Here is a 16,508-nt window from a genome sequence, read left to right as displayed (position 1 = left end):
GAATATGAAATCTCATTCTTTGAAAGATTGAAAATTGAGTCATTTTTTTCAAGGCTTAATTTTTATTCTTTAGAGTGAGATTCGCACTCCAAAGAATTTAGACAGTATAGATATCTATTTTAATAGTTTATTTTGCGCATTTTACTGTCTAGTAAAATTAGCGATAATGTCTTAATAAAGATTAAGGAAATTTCAATATTTATTTGTAAGCTAGCATTTTTCATCAAATATAAAAAAGTTAATACTCTTTAGTATTCTGATTATCATGTTTATTATAGATAGCCAACAGTTTTGCTAACGCCTTATTTTTTGTTACATCTCTTCCTTTCATACTGCTTTTGTAACTCCCCGCGATTTATCAATTTTAATGTTATAAGTACACAACAAATTTCTTATTATCACATCATTGCTATTAATACATGTTTTAACATCTTATTATTATTATATCATTATTATTAATATTATTATCTTGTAATAATCGTTTAATTGCAATCGTGTGATTTTTGAAATAAAATAATGTAGAATATATATAATAATATCAAGCTGTGTATCAACATCGACAATTCGAGAGAAACGACACGTAATTGCGCACCAGGAAATTCGATTCAGAAGTTCTCGTAAAGACGGATGCTTAATCCGTGAATGACGCGGCTTTACAGATAACGATGTCGCAGGTAACGAGCCAATTTCTGTCAAAGAAAAACAGCGCAATATGACGAGCCTCCGCAATTCAGCCAATCGGCCAGCAAGGTCATCTGCGATGGCTCTGGACACAAGCCATTCGAATAAGCTTTTTTGTAGCGAGCTTCTCGATTTACGGTATGACGTCGTACATCATCCGATCCACGTGCGAACCAAATCATGGCTTTCCGAGACATGTTTGTTCACTTGAAAAATGGCATACGTACAAGTATTTGTCGAGCGATTTATATTAGAGGAGATAAATCTCTTGATAAACAATCCCTTTTAATATTTTGTCCTATATACATTTATTTGTTGCTTTTTAAAAAGGTCAATAACAATCATGCAATCATTATTATAGTAATCCTTTTATCAAAAATCTTGGCAGCTTGTTTAAAAACACAGTATTTTGTTCTCTCTTAAGCGATAATGCCTTAAAGATTAAGGAAATTTCAATATTTATTTGTAAGCTAGCATTTTTTTATCAAACAAAAAAGTTAAGAGAGAGAGAGAGGTTTTGTAACTATTTTAATGCCTATATCCTAATGGGTGCAGTTCACTTTTTTGATAATATAATAATTACTTTGATGTATTATTCGATTAACCAATCGGAAGAAAGAATTTTATTAATTGACCAATCAAAGAGAATGCTTTAAAGCATTTATTGTAGTATTTAGTGGATCGTAGCCAAAATTACAGTATTTTCGATTAATACATGTTTTAACATCTTATTATTATTATATCATTATTATTAATATTATTATCTTGTAATAATCGTTTAATTGCAATCGTGTGATTTTTGAAATAAAATAATGTAGAATATATATAATAATATCAAGCTGTGTATCAACATCGACAATTCGAGAGAAACGACACGTAATTGCGCACCAGGAAATTCGATTCAGAAGTTCTCGTAAAGACGGATGCTTAATCCGTGAATGACGCGGCTTTACAGATAACGATGTCGCAGGTAACGAGCCAATTTCTGTCAAAGAAAAACAGCGCAATATGACGAGCCTCCGCAATTCAGCCAATCGGCCAGCAAGGTCATCTGCGATGGCTCTGGACACAAGCCATTCGAATAAGCTTTTTTGTAGCGAGCTTCTCGATTTACGGTATGACGTCGTACATCATCCGATCCACGTGCGAACCAAATCATGGCTTTCCGAGACATGTTTGTTCACTTGAAAAATGGCATACGTACAAGTATTTGTCGAGCGATTTATATTAGAGGAGATAAATCTCTTGATAAACAATCCCTTTTAATATTTTGTCCTATATACATTTATTTGTTGCTTTTTAAAAAGGTCAATAACAATCATGCAATCATTATTATAGTAATCCTTTTATCAAAAATCTTGGCAGCTTGTTTAAAAACACAGTATTTTGTTCTCTCTTAAGCGATAATGCCTTAAAGATTAAGGAAATTTCAATATTTATTTGTAAGCTAGCATTTTTTTATCAAACAAAAAAGTTAAGAGAGAGAGAGAGGTTTTGTAACTATTTTAATGCCTATATCCTAATGGGTGCAGTTCACTTTTTTGATAATATAATAATTACTTTGATGTATTATTCGATTAACCAATCGGAAGAAAGAATTTTATTAATTGACCAATCAAAGAGAATGCTTTAAAGCATTTATTGTAGTATTTAGTGGATCGTAGCCAAAATTACAGTATTTTCGAAAAATTATTAATATACATATAATATTATTGATAATAAATATTATAATAAAATTATAATATATAATATTATTGATATTATATATCACTATTAAATACTTAAAATAGAAATATAAGATAAATTTAGCAAACTGGAACAATTTTTTTAAATTATTTTTTTATAAATAAAAGCAGGACCACGCATTTAGTTGTGCCACTTTAAAATAAAGTTTCATTTGTTTATATTTTCTAATAATACTGCAGTAATGATTTGTGTGACGTAAATGCGATGCTTATGCATATTGGTATCACTATATATATACATATATTAAATACGGTTTGAAATGAATCATTATAGACAAAGAAAACAAGAATATAAGAGAGCTAATATACAAATGTGTTAATGCGTAAATAATAATAGCAAAATAATAATTGCGACATAATAATTAATTTAATTGCGTTAAACTTTTCGGTCTAAATTAAGATTTAAAAAAACACAAATCGAAGAATCAGACTAATAAATTAATAAAAAGCATCTCCGAGCTGCCGAAATAATTGCGACGCACACGCACGTGGTGTGATGGATGCACGTGTTCATTGTTTATACGTGATTGGCCTTCTTGCGTGAGAGAAAAGCATGTCACGAGATTATGAAGTCGCTATCGGATGTAAACAGAAGACTGGATGTAAACAAACGTGGTCGTATCATAACGAGATCGTCTCTAAACTGGGTACCCGAGAACCTGTTGACTCTTCGCTTTTCATCCTCGCTTATTTTGCTCGATGTCGTTGCACCGCGTCATACCTGGAGAGTCAAATGCGTCACGCGACTACCTCTGGTTGGCCCGCTAATGTCGTACGATCCTATTTACGAAGTGAGTTAGCCAACTCGCCGAGACATCACGTGTTGCTTTCATATAAAAATCGAGACGGTGCAGGCCGCGTTTAGTACAATATCAAGAGAAGGCAGAGACATTACGATTATATCGTTGATATATATATATCAGTATATATATTTTTCTTTCTTCCTCTGTGAAAATTAGATCTGTTACAGTTTCTTTGATCATCGACACTCAAACTGATTCAATTCTGTGCTCAAATTGCAATTTTGACTATTTCATATAAGCTTCTATTGGCTATACTGAAACATTTATGGAAAGGAATGTGGAAAAATAACGTTGGCTGAATCGATTTAATTGTACTATGTGGCATTTGATTTAAATACTTCTAGACTCTGAGGAAGAGGGGAGGGGGGGGGAGACAGAAAGAGAGAGAGAGAGAGAGAGAGAGAGAGAAGTGTGATTGATATAAGTACAAGCCTAGATTGATATTAATTGTGTAATAAGCGGTCTTTACAATGGCTTTTAATAGACACGCGAAGCACTGCCAAAAGTGTGTTCTATTAACTAGGTGAGTGAGATAGATGTTAAACTATTATTAAGATTAACCAGATGTGTACGTTTGCATGTGCTTTGATTTACAACGAATAAGATTGTTAGAATTTTGTTTTTTAAAAAATTTAATCCCCTATTGTTAAAAACTCAAGTTCTGCGATTAATTTATTGAATAAACAATAATAATAATAATAATATTAATTTTTGTTTGGTAGCATGGGAAAAACATTCAAGTGGAGACGATTATAATAAATTTGTTTGTAACTTAAAATTTTGTTGTAAATTTTGCTGGTTAATTTATAATCATTTTGTAACAACGTCTATTAATTTTAATTTCCGTTTAATTATTTGTTTTTTTGTCTAATTCTTAAAACTTGAAAAAGTAATTAAATTAGAAATAAATTTAATCGAGATGAAAGTTTAATTTACTTTTGTAGAAATAATGGATATATATTTATCAATTAATAATGCCCGTTTCTAACAATTAATGTAGATTAACTTTTATCTTGATTAATAACTTATTTTATTGTTTGATCGTTTGATAATTCTAAATATTAGAAAAAGATAAAGAGTAAATTTTGGACTGAGATTAAAGTTAATTTGTGTGTGTGATGGAATATCGAGTACGAATAAGTTTATTATATCGTATAAGCTTGATCGAAGTCAGCCTAAATTATTAATAAATCGTGTGCATCATCGTTAGTTAGATATTGCATCATTTCGCCCAGCGAAATTGTATATAGAAGTGTACCTTAAACATTGGGTCAATTCAATTTTTTAAAATTGAATTTCTTTAGTCGTATCTTTTCTATTTTTCCCTCCCTCCCCCCCCCCTTTAATATGAAAAAATTAAAATAAAAAATAAATCTTACAAGAGAAATTTAGTAAAAAAGACTAATTGTCGTTATAATGTCACTTATACATGTGTCGTCAGTAACTATCCTTGACGTTACCGAAATAATGATGTGAATTAGTAGATAATTTTCAAAATTAAAAAAATAAGAAATTTGTATAAATTAAGCGAAATGAGTCACATGAGTCAGGTTAGGGTTGACACAGAAGAACAGACGCTCGATTATTCGATATCTCGCATGACCAGCTGATTTTGACAGATGTAAAAAACCGTATCAGCGTCATCAGCGATTGAGTTCTGTTTTTCTTTATTTATTTTCGTGATATTTAGAATCTGAATCAGACAAAACTCAGAATCTCGTAAAAAAGACCGATCAATACATAATAATTGCGCTCGCAAAATGAAAAGCAATGAGGAACATGCATGTTTTCCATACATTCTCGAATAATAAGGAGGTTACTTTCGATTTTAGTGCTTCTTAGGTCAGTATTCATAGTTTTATCTCTATTTTCAGATCAAGTTCAAGTAATGAGTGTGTGTGTCTTAAGATGCTAATACAATTTTTTGATTCGTGATATCTTAAGACTACTTAAGACGATCTTAAATATAAGAATTTACTATAAGTACTAGCTATTGTTCCTAAAGATAACCTAGACTAACTCAATTAACTTAATTGGTAATTAGTTTATCAAGTAATGCATTATTTCGTTAATGTAAAAAAATTATTAATGTTTGTTGTTTAACATATGATAGAAAAAATTAGGTCTAGGAATATATTGATGGATCCTTTGCTTTTCTGTCAAATGAGTTAGAGTTTGTCCAAGTCATTCTAAAATAATTTATATAATTTGCAATAGTTTGTACATTCATGTTTTGTACATACGAAAAGATAAAGGCTGTTTTCTAATAAGAAACCACAGTGTAATACAATAAATCATTTCATTCTTGTTTAGTTTAACAAATAACACTATCTGTTTTCTATATATATATATATATATATAGAGAGAGAGAGAGAGAGAGAGAAAGAGAGAGTTGAACTAGTATACTTTTGGAACTTGTAGGTACATATTTGATATTTGGTTAAAGCGAGAAAGTTCTAATACAGTTTAGTGTTTTTTGTTGGAAAACATCCAAAATTAGTATAAATGCAATTCAAGTTATTCTTCGAAATTATATTCGTCAGAAATACAAACAAAAAGAGTTTTTTTAATTGTAGACAACTTACGGATAGTGCAACTGGCAAAGATGCTGGTGGAAATGTAACAAGCATCGCTGATAGATTTCTGCGCTCTATAAACGATCTAAAGAAAACCAAAATGTCCATGCAGAATCAGTGGAAGCTTCTATCGCAATTGAAAGATTACCTGAACAAAGCCAATTATGACAAGAATCAACAGATTATTGTCTCCAAAGATTGGCTAGATAGTCTGCAGAAATTAACCTATTCACAGCTTGAGACGATACGAAAGTTGTCATCATCGGGATCTATTGGTACTGCTACAAGCAAGACTTTGAATATGAAAGATAAAGACAGTAATGATTTGGAGAATATAAAGCTAATGTCTGAACAAACAGAAACACTTGCTGAGCCTGATTCAATAACTGTGCAACAAAAAACACAACAGGTAATTATTTATAAACTAAGGCTGCGTTCTGTTGCATACATAACGCATATGGTGTATCATTTTATCTTTGTTTAACACTCTGCGAATAACAAGGCTAAAATGATACCTCATGCGCATTATGTATGCAATAAAACATAGTCTAAATGAGATAATAGCAGTATATTTATGTGCTTTTAGTATAGAAGTTAATTTCTTTGTGCAGCGAATCCGTGAGCAAGGCACGCCCGATAATAAAGTAGAATCGAAAGATGGTATGACTATGCCACAAATTCTTTCTACATTGTTCCTCAAGTTATCTCCTAAGGCTACACAAAGTTCCGTCGTCATACCAAAGTGGAAAGTGAACATCCACAGTAATATTCCAAAGCACAGTATCATCTCTCGCACGCGTCACGTCTTGAACAGTATTGTATCGGCTGAATCAAATGCTTCGAAGTTGCGCAGATTAGAGGAGTTATTGTTGCATGTGGATCAGTATCCAGAAGCAAGGCATTATGCGATCAAAGAGGGAGCGATTAGAATTTTACTGCAGACTCGTCAAAAGACGAAAGATGAACAGATAAAAGGTACATAGAAAAAAATGTAAATTTTGAATGATGATATGTCACTTTCTATTTTTTATTATTACTATAATATCAATGGCTGCATTGAGCAGAAACAAATTCACTTGAAATTATCAGTGAGAAAGTGATATATCAATTATATCATCATTCAAAATTTACAAGAATTATACTTTTAGAGGAATATGAAGTTTTAATAGTTGCAAAATATTTTACTAAACATGACAATGTATTTTTTACAGCGTCTATTAGAGAAGCACTCGCTGTAATGGGTTACATCGATCCTCTGCCTGGTCGGGGTATTAGAATCCTATCGATTGATGGCGGTGGCATTCGTGGAGTATTGGTTATAGAGATGCTGAAGAAATTAGAAGAACTTACGGGAAAGAAGACGTATGAAATGTTCGATTATATATGCGGTGTGAGCACAGGAGCTATTCTCGCTGCTGTGTTAGGTAATTGCTTAATGTTGAAGTTTAGAAATATATTATTGATTATTAATAATTATTATAAGAGATAATATATTAGAAAAAGTTATACTAACTTTTTGTTTGCAACATGTGTGCGTCTCTAAATTAATTTATGTCATCCATATGCAGTATTGCCAAAGGATATTTTGGAAGGTAAACTTTTAAGTGGATTTACAGCATGTTCTGCACGTGTTTTATTTTGTCAATAAAAGGAATGTTTTGTAACATTTCTGTTTACTGCGAACTTATTGTTCACTGATTACAGGAGGACACAAGAGAAAATCATTGGATGAAGTTTCAGCATTATATAAAGAACTGAGTACCAAGGTGTTTACACAAAGTGCTATAAAAGGCACGAGCAGTCTAGTATGGAGTCACGCGTATTACGACACTGCGTTGTGGGAAAAATTATTAACAGAGCATTTAGGCGACAAAATTCTTATCAAGACCACGCGCGATCCAAATACGCCAAAGGTGCGTAGATTTTAATATATCATATATAGTCGAGAACGAAACTCGAGATAAAATGTATAATGCATATCTCACAGGCGGGTAATTTAAATGTAGAAAGACTTTAACCACGTTTGCATTTTTAGTTTGCAGCAATATCCGCCGTAGTAAATCACGAGCACGTCATGGCTTACGTGTTTAGAAATTACACATTACCACACAGAGTAGAAAGCCAGTATATGGGGTCCCACAAATATAAATTGTGGGAAGCCGTAAGAGCATCAGCTGCTGCACCGAGTTACTTTGAGGAATTTAAATACGGCGACTATCTTCATCAGGATGGCGGTAAGCTACCTGATATTCCGGCGTAAATCGTATAAAAATGGAATACAAATTTTAGCAATATTATCGAGAATAGTTGTAACAATGCTATAGGTATTTTGGTAAATAACCCGTGCGCCGTAGCGATACACGAAGCCAAACAGTTGTGGCCGAATAATCCAATTCAGTGCGTCGTATCGTTCGGAACAGGTCGAATCCCACATTACATCACTGGAAACGAATCTTCAGAGATAGCGATCTCGAGCTGGAAAGAGAAGTTCTACAAAATTTTGGATAGCGCCACTGATACAGAAGGTAATACTAATATAATATGAAGGTAATAACTAACTGCAGAAATTTAGAAACAAATTAGAGAAAGATAATAACTGATAAAATAATTGATTAATTTTCATAATACCGATCTCAATTTTTTCAGCTGTGCATACGATGCTCAATGACCTACTACCTGATCATATTTACTTCAGATTTAACCCTTATTTAACAGAAATGTTATCGATGGTTGAAATTCGACCTGACAAGATCAGCCAAATGGAACAAGACGCAAGAATGTACATACGTCGAAATGAAGAAAAATTTCAAAAAGCAGCTACGGCTTTATTAGAGAAGCGACAGATTCAGCAAAAAGTTATAGATTGGATCATGTTACAAAGACAATTATCCGGTTTATAAAGAGCGACTTTTCAAATATTAACGTACATTCCACAGCGCGATCTGTGTTTGCAAATCACGTGGACATCTACTATAGTACAACTTTTTTATATTTCACATGCAGTGGCTATCAATCTAAAATGTTTCAAATTATACTTTCTTAATAATGCTTTTTGGATGATATAATAGGAAATAGTGTAACAGATATATATTTTTTAATGTCTTGTCATACTTTTTTGTTTTATTACTTAACATTTGCATATTTTTTAACTTTTGTTTAAAGTTTGTGTAATTAGCTGTTGTAAAGTAAGATGTCTACAACTTTAATAATGACATCTATAAATGAGAAGTTTATTTTAGATCAATGTAGATATATTATTATTAGCATTTGACTGTGATATTCTTTGTAGTGTAAAAATTTAGTATTAATTAGTATCATTCTTTGTTAGGTCTGTTCTTTATTGCTGAACTTTTGCACCAGTTCATATTTTTTCTTTTTCCCTTCTTCTGGAAAGAAAAGGAAGAAAGATAAACTAGTGCAAAAATTCAGCAATAAAGAACAGACCTCTTGTCATACATTTAACCCGCCTGAGACACATACAGGAGCGTAAAATTGTACATTTTTAAATAGATAAGAGAAAATGTATCTTTATATCAAAATAGCATTAATTTACAAATATACTAAGTGTTTCACATATATATATTTTTTTTTACTGTCATGTGCGTATGCTTGCATGCAAAATTCTAAATAACACATTAAGTATGTGAAAAATTAAATAAAAATTAATTTAAAAAGAAATTAAATTGTATTATTTTAATGATAATTTTATTTCAAAAACTTTGAGATAAATTCTAATATACATTATTTTATAAATACATGTTTCTTCTTAAATATAGGGAATGTATAGTAATATTTTTTAAACATCTGTTTTTTATTCCTTCAATTTTTACAATTATTTTGTATTTTATATTATTTATTCTATAAATGGTATTTAAAAAACTTGTAAATGTATAGACAGTTTAAACTACACCAATTTTTTTTGTAAAGGGCATTTGTGGCGTGATTTAGCATTTGGCGCTAGTATCGCTATATATGGTTCATTTTTACTCATTCGCGATTCAATTTTCAATTCGATCTGATTCGATACGTCTTGCAGCTTCCGTTTCCGAAAGCTTGTGTATGGTTCTTTGTAAATTTTGTAATTTCCATTCTATACATCCATTTAATCTACTAAAGTCGAAAGATACATTTAAAGAATTGCAACTTTTTTAATCTATTATATAAAATTACACTTTCTTATGAATATTATATATAATCTTGAGATACGAGTTTTCTTCACGATCTACCTAACCTCAACAAATAACATGTATGTATAACAGTGTCTTGAAATAATTAAATATTGTTGCAGGTAGAAATAAATAGGTTCAGACGATGGCCAAGTCCAAGAATCACACAAATCATAATCAGAGTAAGTATATTTTATAAATAATCAGAAAATTTTTAGTAAATTGTGTTGTGGATTTTTAAATATAGTCGTTTTATACAATTTTAATGTTTTTAGATAGTATTACATGTATATGTGTGTGTATGTAAGAGTAGAGTAGTACTAAAAATATTTAATTTAGAATCTCATAAATTGAACATGTAAATTATTGTTGTTGAACTGTTTATTTTTATATCTTTTTTAGATAGAAAGGCACATCGAAATGGTATTAAAAAGCCTAAGAGATACAGGCATGAAAGCACACTTGGCGTAAGTTCTGTTAATATATTTTATTGTACATTATATTCATTTTAGTATTGGTAAAGGTGCAATGGAGGGTAACTGTCTCAAAAATCGATTAAATTATACTTATTCGACGTGTTTTCCATAAAACGAAAGAATCTGGCAGAAATAAGCGTCGTTCTGTACCCTGTGAATATAGATATTAAGTCTCATGACATATGTTCATGACATATATCTTAACCTCCCAGTATCTGAGAATGGATTGAAATGAATTAAAATGGATTCAAATTTTTAGAAATACGGATTCATGAATGTTAAAATTAATCCTTTTCAATCTGAATACGTTTTTATTCATTTATAGGAATTGCATAGAGCATATCTGTATACTTTTCAATCAAAAAATAATATCAGCTTTTTCAGTGCATTTGTGACCATAGTGAATACTGTACAATTCAAAATTTTGAATAGGAAATGCAGTTTTTCAATCCAGTTGCATCCAATTGAATCTAATTGAATCCAAAAAAGTTTTTGCTATTTAAAATATGAATTCGAATAAACAAAATGTCCAATCCATTTTAATCCATTCTCGGATGCTATGAATAGTCGTCAATTTTAACGCTTAATATCTCTGTTCGCGAGGCAGAGCGACGCCTATTTCTGCCAGATTCTTTCGTTTTATGGAAAAACGCATCAAATGAATATAATTTAATCGATTTTTAAGATAGTTATCTTCCATTGCACCTTTACTTTAGTATTTTATTTACTACAATTTTTAATAAAGTAAAAGAAAAGCATGTAAAAAATATTGTGTGTGACGGAACATTCAGTAAATAAGTAACACATTCAACATATATCTTTAATATTTGAAATAGTTCACAATATTTAAAGATTTTAATGTTTAATCATTCTTACTTTACTATGATTTTACAAGTACCTTTTATATGTACGTATTTTTTATACACTTTATAGATGGACCTAAAATTCTTAAGAAATCAACGCTTTGCGAAGAAACATAACCTAAAACCGAAGGCCCAGTTAAAGAGGGCAGAACAACGGAAGGCTCTTCGTGAAGCTAAAAATAAAAAATAAATTCAGTGTGAACTAATGACTTTTAAAATAAATTGAAAAAAAAAACATTTGTGGTCAAAGTTTTTCACCCTTCTCTAATTTTACAGAGGCTAGATTCGGGGAGACGTTATTAGCGCTATTTGTTTCATTTTATCTTCGTCGTCCATTAGACGTGAGACAAGGACGTACCACACAAATGGCGCTAATAGCGCGCTGCCCGAATGCAGCCAGAGAAAGCCACCGTTTTGCCGCGGAGGCACACAGCCCGACGATAGGATCTTATGGCGAATTCGACAAACTGCACTAGTGCGCACCAGTGCGAACTTTTTTGGTGCCACGCATTCGGAATGTGCGCACCGTATCAGTGCGCTTAGATTATCGTATTCGGCAAATGAAAACTGACCTAGTGTAGTGCTGAATTTGTATTCGGACCAACCGAAAGAACCGAACGAGTGCAAGAAATATTGCAGTGACATTTTTATCAGTGCAGTTTGGTGTTCGGACAAATAAAACTAGTTAGGCAGCAAAAAATTACAAAATGGATAAAGAAAGAATATTATTTATTATAGATAAATTATTAGAAACAAGTAGTAGTAGTAGTGATGATGAAAATATGTTGTTTAATAAAAGAAGAAAGGCCGAAAATTAATTAAAAATAAGAATATTAAATTATTATTATTATTATTATTATTATTTTATTATTAATAATTATTATTATTAATTAAAAATTAAATTATTAATTAAATTATTAATTAGTGTAGTTTTGCACTCGCACCGTGTCAGGGCAGCACCGTGTCAGGGCAGCACCCTATCAGGGCAGCATCGTGTCAGAGCAGCACCGTGTCAGGACAGTACCGTGTCAGGGCAGCACCGTGTCAGTGCATATGTATCGAATGTGCCATTAGTTTATTTCTTACACAACGTTTAACTTTTTATAAAGAAATGAGTGTGATAGAAGTAAAAAAAACTCCAAACAGGCTATTCGATGCTTTTTGTTTAGAAATTACGGCGCTTATACGGCTTGTATCTGTAGACCATTACATGTCAATATGGCCACAGAGCAGGCGCTGGAGGCGTGCGATGTCACAAAAATCGTGAATAATTCGATGAAACCAGAACAAATTTTGTTGTTTAGTGGCAAAAGGAAATCTGGAAAGGATTATATTACTGATATCTTGTACAACAGGTATTATATCAATATTTTATATAATTATTTGTATAAGATAAAATGCATTACTCAGCAGAAAACCGAATATAAAATTAACATACGAAACTGTCAAATAAAATGAAGCTGTATTAAAGACATATTTCTATGCTTATATTATAATAATTAAAGAGTTGATTGTTATTTATCTAATGTATATAGTTAATGTTTTCATAAATAATGATATAATTTATTAAAACGAATGTAAAGTGTTCCTAAGAACAGGCATAATTTATTAATATAAATTTTTCTTGATATAAAGATTTGTTTACACGATTTTTAGAATTGGTGCGCAAAGGAGTACGATTATACGTTTATCGGGACCTATAAAGACACACTGGTCAAAATCTCTGGGTCTTGACATCAGTCAATTACTGGGACATGGTGAATACAAAGAGAAGTATCGATTAGAAATGGCTAAATGGGGAGAGAATATGAGAATAAAGGACTATGGATACTTCTGTCAAGCTGCTATTGACATGTACAATGGTACAACAAGCTGAAGAATACTTTATTAAAAATTATAGTTAATATTCGTAGTCAATTCTTATACTTAATATCGTTTTAAGTGATACATAACTGGTTCTTAGCCTTTCAATTGTTCTATTTTGTTAAATATAATATAATTAATATAAAACAAATGAGAGAGAGAGAGGGGGGGGGGGAGAGAGAGAGAGAGAGAGAAAAGAGCCAGCGATATGTAAAAAATATTTAATATATTTAATGTATAATTTATGTTATAATTTCAAAAGATATTAATTTCTACAATAAATTTAAATACATGTTTTTCAGCATGGGATAAGCCAGTGTGGATAATAAGCGATGTCAGAAGAAAAACTGACATCAAATGGTTTACAGAAAACTTCGGGGATGCGTGTAAGATTGTACGTATAGTTTGTTCTGAGAAAGTTAGGCAGAAACGAGGCTGGGTCTTTACATCAGGTAATAACATTATAATCGTAATTTTAAGGAATTGCAAAAACTTGATTTTCAGAGAATCTGGCATTATCAAAAATTTACAGATTGTAATTTAATCATTGTAGGAATAGACGATTCAGAAACAGAGTGCGATTTGGATGACATAAATAATTGGGACGTTGTGCTGGAGAATAACGATGATAGCGACATAGAAGCTATATTGCAACAGTTGTTAGGCCTTGTTAGCTAGGAAAAATATCTTTCTATGTTGTCAAATTTGCAATAAACAATGTTTCATAATTTCTTTGTAATTTTTTTTTTAAATTATGTATCACAATTTGATAACAATTTTTATGCAATAACATTTTAGTAATATGTATATGGAACATCTCACTTGACAGATTTTTTATGTTTTAATTGACTTTTATCTGCATGAATTGTATATATCAACAGAGAGAAGCCAAAGAAGAGGGAGAAGAAGAATGGAAGGCTCTATATACAACCCATGTTAAGAAACGACCCTCATTTTAGGTAAAGTCGATATCAGAGAAGTGCAACCGATGTTCCGCGTCCTGATTCGCTGATGACTGTCAGCCAATCATGACATTCATTCATTAGTATTAAAAATGGCTGACTAATAGACGATTGGTGGATTTCATAGTTCGTCTGCAAACGACGCCATTTTTAATACTGTTTTTAGGCCTGATTGCACCAACGTGATTTCGATTTTAAGCGAAACTTAAACTGTCTCTGTCTCTGTCTCCCTTTCGGCTTTAAAACGAGATAGATAGAGTTTTAAGTCTCGCTTAAAATCAAGAAGTGTTGGTGCAACCGGGCCTTAGTAATTTTGCGATACTGACTTAAGCCGGTTGCGCTTCTCTGGCAGCGATCATGTAATTTCCAGTGGAACTTTTCACTTTTCACTTTTCACTTAGTGATTTCACGCGAACTTTTCCACGAATATAGTGCGATTATATAACTAATGAGCGGAAAGTGAAATTACCAAAAATGAGAGATAACCTTATTTACCTTGTAAATCACTGATAGATAGTAAATAAAACAAATAAACAAATAAAGCAATAACAATGAATGTTACAAGTAAACAAAAGGAAATGTATATATTATGATGAATAACGTGATAATAGTGAAATGTAAATGTTTACCATTTATACTTATAAAAATCTATATAATCTTAGAAATATCATTAATAAAAAAAAAAGATTGTTTTAAAGAATTGTTTTAAAGACAATCAAAATAATGTCAATTTGACGTCATATTGATATTATTTTGATTGTTTTGTTCTCCTTGGATGATAACTTTAGAAACTAGAAACGTTTCTTGCATCTCAATGTTCTAGTTACTTCGAGTCACTAAACTTTCACCTTCCCGCTATCACATTTGATGGCGGAAAAATTCACGTGAAAAGTTTCACGTTTCAACGTTTCGCCGAGTTCTATGATCATAAGTTCACGTGAAATCTTTCACTTTTCGCCTTTCCGCTCTAGGGGAAAAGTTACATGATCGCTGCCCTGATATCTAGGACATATATGTAATACTACTATATGGCTAGTGCCTATAAGAGGGAGTGAGAGGAAGCGGTCCCAGAACCACGGTGCGGGAATATATATTTCCCTCTCTTTCTAAGAGTACTTTGAGTGTTGTGCGCATGCGTTGGATTGATTGCATCCGCCAATAGGAAAATAGAGTGCGATCAGTGAGATGACGCGAACAGGTTATGCTCGTTATGCTTATTAGGGTGCTTTTTCATGCGCAGCACGCTGCAGCAGCAATTCGTTACTATTGGTTAAGAATTTTATGTAAGCTAGATGACGCACTTCCGGCGCAAAATACATTTTGCCGCAGTTCGTTGAAGTTGAACCGAACGAACAGCAAGCAGCAAGCGGCAAAATCGAGGCAATATTATTTATTGCAATAAATATTAGGAAAATTAACGAAGAATGGCTTCGGATAAGGTACGAATGTTTGTAAATTAGATCATTTTATACTTTACACTTTACTTTTTCAAATTTGTGGTAAAGTATAAAATGATCTAATTTACAAACATGTATCCGTACCTTATCCGAAGCTATTTTTCGTTTATTTTCCTAATATTTATTGCAATAAATAATATTTTTATAATGAAACGACGGACATATTGTACGCTTTCTCGATTTTGCCGCTTGCTGCTTGCTGTTCGTTCGGTTCAACTTCAACGAACTGCGGCAAAATGTATTTGCGCCGGAAGTACGTCATCTAGCTTACATAAAATTCTTAACCAATAGTAACGAATTGCTGCTGTAGCGTGCTGCGCATGAAAAAGTACCTTAAGGTACACCCACGGTAATTAATTCTGTCCCTTGGAAAATTTCACAAAATAAAAAATGACCACCTTTCAATATTAATTGTCACAATCCATGCACGATTAACGTTACGACCAGGAAGTAAGATATAAGGAGACTCCACTCCGTAAAATAAAAGTGGACCCATTTTGATTCTGATGAGTGCGAGTAAGAGAAATGATCATTTCTCTTACTCGCACTCATTATGCGCAGCACTACTAAATTCACGAGCGCTGCGAGTGTCGAGAATCGGAAACGGAACTCGAAACCTAAAATGGGTTTATGTCTTGTAGACTGGCGAGACCGAGTGGAGTCTCCTTATATCTTCCTTCATGGTTACGACTGAACCTTATCATGCATGAATAGTGACAATTAATATAGAAAGGAGGTCACTTTTCATTTTGTGAAAATTTCCGAGGGACAGAATTAATTACCGTGGGTGTACTTTTTCATACGCAGCACGCTGCAGCAGCAATTCGTTACTATTGGTTAAGAATTGTATGTAAGCTAGATGACGCACTTCCGGCGCAAAATACATTTTGCCGCAGTTCGTTGAAGTTGAACCGAA

General features: G+C 32.0%; 3 protein-coding genes across 6 annotated transcripts; all 3 read left to right on the top strand.

Annotated features, from left to right (window-relative positions):
- Positions 1-3,477: 3,477 nt before the first annotated feature.
- LOC108779620 (calcium-independent phospholipase A2-gamma) lies at positions 3,478-8,806 on the top strand. 3 transcript variants are annotated; one of them, XM_018547073.1, is made up of 9 exons: positions 3,478-3,752; positions 5,806-6,214; positions 6,417-6,780; positions 7,017-7,229; positions 7,374-7,397; positions 7,510-7,718; positions 7,841-8,039; positions 8,226-8,330; positions 8,452-8,806. In XM_018547073.1, exons 1-9 carry the CDS (start codon positions 3,700-3,702, stop codon positions 8,703-8,705), a joined length of 1,830 nt encoding a protein of 609 aa, XP_018402575.1. In that variant the 5' UTR covers positions 3,478-3,699; the 3' UTR covers positions 8,706-8,806. The 3 variants fall into 3 exon arrangements, with proteins under 3 accessions (XP_018402575.1, XP_018402573.1, XP_018402574.1); XM_018547071.1 differs by having other exon boundaries at positions 8,130-8,330; XM_018547072.1 differs by lacking the exon at positions 7,374-7,397 and having other exon boundaries at positions 8,130-8,330.
- Positions 8,807-9,781: 975 nt separating this feature from the next.
- RpL29 (ribosomal protein L29) lies at positions 9,782-11,514 on the top strand. 2 transcript variants are annotated; one of them, XM_018547074.1, is made up of 4 exons: positions 9,782-9,862; positions 10,094-10,153; positions 10,374-10,438; positions 11,381-11,514. In XM_018547074.1, the coding sequence occupies exons 2-4, from the start codon at positions 10,117-10,119 to the stop codon at positions 11,498-11,500; spliced, it is 222 nt and encodes a 73-aa protein (XP_018402576.1). In that variant the 5' UTR covers positions 9,782-9,862; positions 10,094-10,116; the 3' UTR covers positions 11,501-11,514. The 2 variants fall into 2 exon arrangements, with proteins under 2 accessions (XP_018402576.1, XP_018402577.1); XM_018547075.1 differs by having other exon boundaries at positions 9,832-9,883.
- An 893-nt stretch (positions 11,515-12,407) lies between these two features.
- On the top strand, positions 12,408-13,851 carry Pmvk (Phosphomevalonate kinase). The gene is made up of 4 exons (XM_018547077.1): positions 12,408-12,665; positions 12,967-13,172; positions 13,476-13,625; positions 13,727-13,851. Exons 1-4 carry the CDS (start codon positions 12,529-12,531, stop codon positions 13,849-13,851), a joined length of 618 nt encoding a protein of 205 aa, XP_018402579.1. The 5' UTR covers positions 12,408-12,528.
- Positions 13,852-16,508: the final 2,657 nt, after the last annotated feature.

This window comes from Cyphomyrmex costatus, unplaced genomic scaffold, assembly GCF_001594065.2.
Source record: "Cyphomyrmex costatus isolate MS0001 unplaced genomic scaffold, Ccosl1.0 scaffold602, whole genome shotgun sequence".
Taxonomy (NCBI): domain Eukaryota; kingdom Metazoa; phylum Arthropoda; class Insecta; order Hymenoptera; family Formicidae; genus Cyphomyrmex; species Cyphomyrmex costatus.
This window is presented reverse-complemented; position numbering and strand designations above follow the sequence as displayed.

Coding starts and splice junctions, on each gene's coding strand:
- LOC108779620 (XM_018547071.1), top strand. CDS start 3,700: ATGGCTTTTAATAGACACGCGAAGCACTGCCAAAAGTGTGTTCTATTA. Junction 6,781..7,016: donor GAAAGATGAACAGATAAAAG/GTACATAGAAAA, acceptor TATTTTTTACAG/CGTCTATTAGAGAAGCACTC. Junction 8,040..8,129: donor CTATCTTCATCAGGATGGCG/GTAAGCTACCTG, acceptor ACAATGCTATAG/GTATTTTGGTAAATAACCCG.
- RpL29 (XM_018547074.1), top strand. CDS start 10,117: ATGGCCAAGTCCAAGAATCACACAAATCATAATCAGA. Junction 10,154..10,373: donor TCACACAAATCATAATCAGA/GTAAGTATATTT, acceptor TATCTTTTTTAG/ATAGAAAGGCACATCGAAAT. Junction 10,439..11,380: donor GGCATGAAAGCACACTTGGC/GTAAGTTCTGTT, acceptor TACACTTTATAG/ATGGACCTAAAATTCTTAAG.
- Pmvk (XM_018547077.1), top strand. CDS start 12,529: ATGGCCACAGAGCAGGCGCTGGAGGCGTGCGATGTCACAAAAATCGTG. Junction 12,666..12,966: donor ACTGATATCTTGTACAACAG/GTATTATATCAA, acceptor CACGATTTTTAG/AATTGGTGCGCAAAGGAGTA. Junction 13,626..13,726: donor AGGCTGGGTCTTTACATCAG/GTAATAACATTA, acceptor TAATCATTGTAG/GAATAGACGATTCAGAAACA.